The sequence below is a fragment of the Tigriopus californicus genome, chromosome 10, assembly GCF_007210705.1.
Source record: "Tigriopus californicus strain San Diego chromosome 10, Tcal_SD_v2.1, whole genome shotgun sequence".
NCBI lineage: Eukaryota > Metazoa > Arthropoda > Copepoda > Harpacticoida > Harpacticidae > Tigriopus > Tigriopus californicus.
The window spans coordinates 567,515-573,714 of NC_081449.1; the positions used below are offsets into that span (position 1 = coordinate 567,515).

The following is a 6,200-nucleotide window of genomic DNA, read 5'->3' on the forward strand; positions in this document are numbered from 1 at the left end:
ATCAAGGTTCTTTACACACAATTATAATTGTTCTTATTGCCAAAAAAAATTCGTCACATTTATTGTAGCCCGGTCTAGCCCCCCTAGCCCCTGGAGTCTCTGGCCTCAGTCTGGTGGTCATGGTCACCCTGCCCCGTGCCAATTGGCCTGCCTGGCCACCTTTCTGATTAGCCCGGCCTGGCCCTAGAAGATATCCAGGGCAGACCAAGTCAAGGGGCTCATGCGTCACATGGGTCACATCACATACACTCCACACGATTGATCCGTTCGGCCCGACCAGGCCTGGCCCATGCCCAGCACGTTCACGGATCGGATGGTCGGATTCTAGCCCGCAGATTAGCCAGATTGGATCAGCCTTGAACCCGTGGGAGATTTCCGGCGGGCCACGTACCCCGCCTACATCGGGCTTTGAAAGGACAAGCCAACGCCGCCCAGGTGAGATTTTCATCCATTTATCATGCTCCAGACGGTCCATCTCGATGGACTGACTCTGTCTGAGTGGTTGGCCAGGGGGTACACACACCACCCATCTATCCATCCATTCATCCATCGACCGATCGTGAATGGGATCCACCACAGTCAGGCTCAGTTAGCACCGCCCAATGCCAGCCCAGACAGACTGAAGGACTGGATGGACGGACGGATGGGTGTGTGATTGGGTGTGTTCACCTCGGCTAAAAACCGAGGCGGACCTGGTATTCATTTCTTTGTGTGGGCCCCTAAAATGCAAAATCAACAGTGTTTCGGGATTGCACCTAGATACCGGATTGGACGGCACCTAACCTAACCTTTCGGTGGCCAGGGCCCGGATCTCGCAACACTGCTTGATGTGTAATTTTGGCCCACCAAAAGAGATGTGTGCCGGGGACGTTCCCCCAGGTCATGGATCTTCCAATGTCCCGGGGCTGCCCTCCGTTTTACGGCTATGGCCAACCCCCAGTAGCCTGGCCACCACCATCTCGTTCAGTATCAATTTGGTGCCCCCCAAGGCCCGACGCTTTAATAGAGGCCCAACTTACAGTGAAATCGTGTCAGTTAGATCATGTGTGGGACCTAGGTGTCTATCTATTTGAGTTTTCAACCGTTGAAGGCCGAATAACGGGCTTGAACCCCAAGGTCTAGACCGGGCCTTAGACATAGCCGCCATCCGCGGCCAACGCCATGATTCGTGCTACAGCCTTAGTCTTCTTTCTTAGGCTAGTCTATTGGGCCTTCCGGGACACCTCACCATGATGATGACGGCGGCCACGACCATAATCGAGGAGGGCGAGCTCGACCAATTGGACCTCTCGGACATCAGGTAGTCTGATCCCGGCCATGTTTCCCGACACACGCCGTACATCCCCTGATTTCCATCGGGCGGGTCCACGACTTGACCGTTTGCTTTCATTCATACCTTTTTTCGTTTTTATTTCTCTGACGGGTAAATTAGTGATTCTGAGTTTCCTGACACCCCCTTTAAAGGGGAACGCATTCCCGCGGCCTCGGGTCACGCCCCGATGGCCACCACAGGTAAGTCCACTTATGACGCGGGTAGGTATCATCATAAGAGGAAACGAGGTGGGCTCGATGCCAACCGGGAAGCGCTCATCAACTCACCGGTCCCGGACGACGTCATCGAGGTGCCACCCTCTCCTTCGCTATCGTCTCTTTCGCTATCCCCAGCCAGTGGGCGGGATCCCGATGAAATGGAAGACCTTGATGAAGACGAACTCTATCTCCGATTGATCGCCCTTCGGTCCATGGCTCCGGAATTGGGCCCCGAGAGGCTATCGCCGGAGAATGAACCGGCTGCCCCCGAGGACCCCCACATGATTGAAATGATCGATCTGTTAGAAGAGGCCGACGAGGCAGCCGAGGAGACGGCCCCGGATATTGATATCATAGCTGAGCGACCCGCCGGTGCGGTTCGAACCCAGGACACCATTGATTTGAATTTAGTGCAGGAAAAACTCAAACGCAACCTTCAAAGGCTCAAACAACTTGAAACGAAATCTAGTCGAGTGCCTATTTATTCACCCTCCCAATCGCCAGTTTATGATCATGAAGGTCCAGAGCCACCGGCCCTCGCGTCGGGTGATGTCACGCCCACATACATGGCCGAGCTGGATGCTCAAGGGCTGGTCTCGCCAGTGCCCGTGGAATCACAATCAAAAGTCACTTCCCCATTATCTCAACCGCCGAAGCCATCGCCGCCCAAAATCGGTTTAGTACCCATGGCCAATTTGATCAGCGGTGGAGACCAACCAACATCACCTGTCTGGCACCCCCGACCCGCCAATATGGAAAGTGTCGACATGGAGTTGGGATCTGACAACGAGGCTGAGCTACAGTTCTTTCGCGATCAGCATGATCCCGAGAAGCAGAAGGACTCTTTGTTCCCGCCTTCAGTTTGGGCTTTCAAGAGCTCGGGGAAGGCGGATGCCTCGGGACCCCTGCTTGTAGATTTGAACATTCCTCATCTTGCGCCCGCTCCCAAAAGGACCACGCCCAAAAGACGGCGGAGAAAAACGTCATTGGCCAAATCTGAGATCACAGTGGTGTCGTCAGAAGAGGATGAAGAGGATCTCTTTGCTCAAGCCTTCAGTTCAATGGGTCGACGGAAATTGGAGAAAAAGAAGCAACAGCAAAGCCATGGGGTTGTTCCACCCCAAACAGATGTTGTTGAATCGGCAACGTCAGACCTGCCGTCCCATGCGTCCTTGGATCCAATTGGAAAGGAAAAAGTGCCAAATCCCTTGAGAACTTTGAAGAAAAGAGTGATTAGCCGAGCCAGCAACAATAGGAGTACGGATAAGATTCGATCTGCTTTGAAAAATCCTGAAGTGTTAAGGCGACATTTTCCAAATCTTTTCAAACCCTTTATTGTTCGTTGTGATGGCGAATCGGAATCCGATGACGAGTTGCCCAGTAACTCTGAGCGGAAATCCGTTCGGAGCCACATGTTTGATCAGAACTTGGACCAATTCCTACTAGAAAGTCGAAAGAAGTCCGATGGCAGCAGTAGTTGTAGTAGTAAGAGCCATGATAATAGTTCTAAAACTAAGCCCCCGCCTCCCCCTAAACCGGTAAGAAGGAACCCCCCAGGCTTAGGTAAGGGCAAGGAGGTTCATCAAAAGACGACAATGACTCCCGAGACAAAGGCCAAACTCATGAATTCCAGCATTCGCCATCTGCCCAAGGAGAAGCAAATTGAATATCAAAGACTCAAGAGTTATCTCACCAAGAAAAAGAAATTGAAAGAAGCCGCCATGGTCAGAGTGGCAGCCAAGGAACACCAGAAGAAAGTGCAACAGGCGGTCCCAGGAACGAAGGAAACGGTGGTCCAGAAAGCACCAGTGGTTCCAAATCCTTTACCACCAGCTGAGAACCAAAATCAGAAAAAAACTGAGTCAACTACAGCTGCGATGAGTATCTCAGTAGATGAAAACGGTCGAAATATTCACTTGAAAGAAGGAGGAACTGATCGTTTGAATGGAAATCAGAGTCGTGAAGTGTCCGATGACGAACTTGATAAAAAGGGTGGTAAAAAACTAATTGCGCTAGAGCACACCTTGATCGATGCTCGCAAAGATTTGGCTAGCAGTCTGTTTAAAATGTCAGCCGAGTTGTCCCAATACCGAAATGAGAAATCCAGCCGAGATGAGGCCTCCAAATTGGTGGCCGAGCTTAAAGCACGACTCAAGGAAGCTCAGGATCTCGAGTTCAAAAGGGGAGGACAAGTTGAAAACTTGCGCTTATCCATTCTGAACTCTCAGCAGATCTTGTTGAACAAGAAGTCAAATATACAAGAACTGGAAAAGAAGATTGTACTCCGAGCAGATGACGTTTTAGGCCCAGGTTATGGATATATTCTCCCGGACAAGTACAGTGACGTGATCAAGAAGAAACTCCATGCCATCGCTACCAATGCCTCACAAATCAAAAGTGACCTCAAAACTCCCGCATTCAGTACAAATTCATCCAAATCCCCTCAGAACCCAACCACCTCGTCGTCTTCCTTGCCTGCCATGGGATCTTCCGTCTTGGCCCACATGGGTGATAACTTGCGAGTGCCTGCTCTGGATCCTCATAAGCAATTGTGCCCATTCGAGTTGTCGGGTCAGTGCAATGACGCCAGGTGCCATTTTCAACACGTGGGGAACATAACGCAAACAGAGACGTGAACTGGTATATATTTTTGATAAACTCATATACTCCCAGGATCTCTCTACTCGCAATGATCTGCGATGATCAAAGCATTCATTCAGGGTACATTCTCTGGCTCTGGCTGATAAATGAATGTACTGAATCGTTTGAGACTGAGATTTGAAATATAGAATTCAACCACGGACATTCTGCCCAAGAGCACTAATCCGTCCTTTGCCTGTTCTCGAAAGTTCATTTTCAGATCGTCTTATGTCGTCTATCCCGTTGATCCAAGGGACGAAATAGGTCTCGTCAGAGCATAATCGACCTTTGGTATTGTGTGCCATGTGAAGACATACTCGAGGATAATTTGTCAACAAATCTCTCTGGACGGTTAAGCTTTGACATTCTACTTGCATTTACAAAGTAAAAGATTTTGCACGCCTTGATCAATTGTCGTGATCGATGACTCATTTGTTGCAATAGTCTACAAACAAGTTAAATTCGTCGGATGATTCTATGCAGTGACGATTTTTGTTTGAATCCATTTTCTCGTAGTGCAAGGTACTTCCGAAACATGATGTTTATTTGCATTTGCTTGAACCCAGATGCAGATGCAGATGCGGCGTCCCTCATTCAATTTTTTCACAATCACATGTAACAATTTGTCTTGAAAGAGCAATAAATCGTCGGAGACAAACCACAAACAGTTTATTTCGAAAATAAAAGCCATTCGCCTATCCACGTCTTCAGTCATAAGTCTTCTCGGGAAGAGCAGTCTTAAAAAATGCAACAATGTCTCCTCTATTTTCGCGACCTTGCTTATAATGGAATTCCTATTGCAGGTGGTTGATTGAAAGCATGAGTTTTTATGCAAATACAAGCATGTCTTAAGAAGTGGCTTTGTGACTCATGCCTATTTGACTAAAAGAAAAATGTCGCAATGAGTTGTCAATCCCTACAAAGGAGGTTTAGTGAGCAGTAACTTAAAGAGCAAAAGAAGTAAAAGTCAACTAGGTACCTAATGGTATTGACCATTCTTTTGTCCATATTCTTTATAGATTCTTCGAAACACGAAGTGATCGACTCCATAACATTGTTTCCAAAACATAACGCCAAAGCAAAGTATAAGGTACTTTAGTTTCCTATTCAAACATCAGATGGGAAAATAGCATATGAACCCAGTCTGAATAAGTGATAAAAATAAATGAATAAACAGAATCAGTCACGGAAGGTCGCGTTGAAAGGTAAATTACATCAAAAGAGCATCCCTCTCCCGATACCTTTGGGAGAACATCCGCACTCGTCACGCGTCAGCATTGCTTCTAGGGTTCCTTGACGTACATGTAAGTAAGGGTCCATTCTAGCGATTTGTCAACCTAGGATGAAAGCCAACCAAAACAGAGGAATCAACCAGTAGCAAATGCAAGAACAGCAGGGGCTTGATTAATGCGAAAATGTACAGGGGAAAAAAACCAGCCCGGACAGCTATATAAGTGGTGCGTTGTTCAGTCGGTTGAGGTCTCATTAATCAAATTGTCTTGAGGGATTGTTATTATTACTTGTTTAGCAAAACCGACGGCGGCAACAAAATGATTCATGACAGTGAAGATAATGCCGACATGGACTGCTTGTTTAACCTTGATATTGAGCTCGGAGAACCAACTGTATTGTATAGAGCGTCAATCCAGGTCGAGGTGTTGATGATCTGATTTTCTGAGCTGAGCTGAGACCAATCATGTATTTACGTGGACATTGAGGAAAACCAAAGAGTGAATTTGAACCATGGTAGTAGTTGCCAAGTTTCGATAAGTTTCTCTTGAATTTTTAAACATGGATGAGCAAGGATGAAAGAAGAGCAGAAGAAACAAAAAGAAAATTAGAATTTTCTGGGAAAAAAATGACTTGACTCCTAGCAACTAACTTGAGCCATCCGACGTAACGAACCAGTTCAAGAGCATCGATCAAGAGGAGAATGGCCTATTAAATACGTGCGTATGCCCACAAAATGATTACCCGTTCGACTGAACAATTTGAAGTTCATTTATATATTAAGGCGATATTCGCCAAGA

At 47.4% G+C, this 6,200-nt stretch overlaps 1 protein-coding gene across 1 annotated transcript; it reads left to right on the forward strand.

Annotated features, from left to right (window-relative positions):
* Window positions 1-226: 226 nt before the first annotated feature.
* On the forward strand, window positions 227-4,333 carry LOC131888048 (uncharacterized). Its single transcript, XM_059236826.1, has 3 exons — window positions 227-435; window positions 1,197-1,300; window positions 1,433-4,333. Exons 2-3 carry the CDS (start codon window positions 1,230-1,232, stop codon window positions 4,164-4,166), a joined length of 2,805 nt encoding a protein of 934 aa, XP_059092809.1. The 5' UTR covers window positions 227-435; window positions 1,197-1,229; the 3' UTR covers window positions 4,167-4,333.
* Window positions 4,334-6,200: the final 1,867 nt, after the last annotated feature.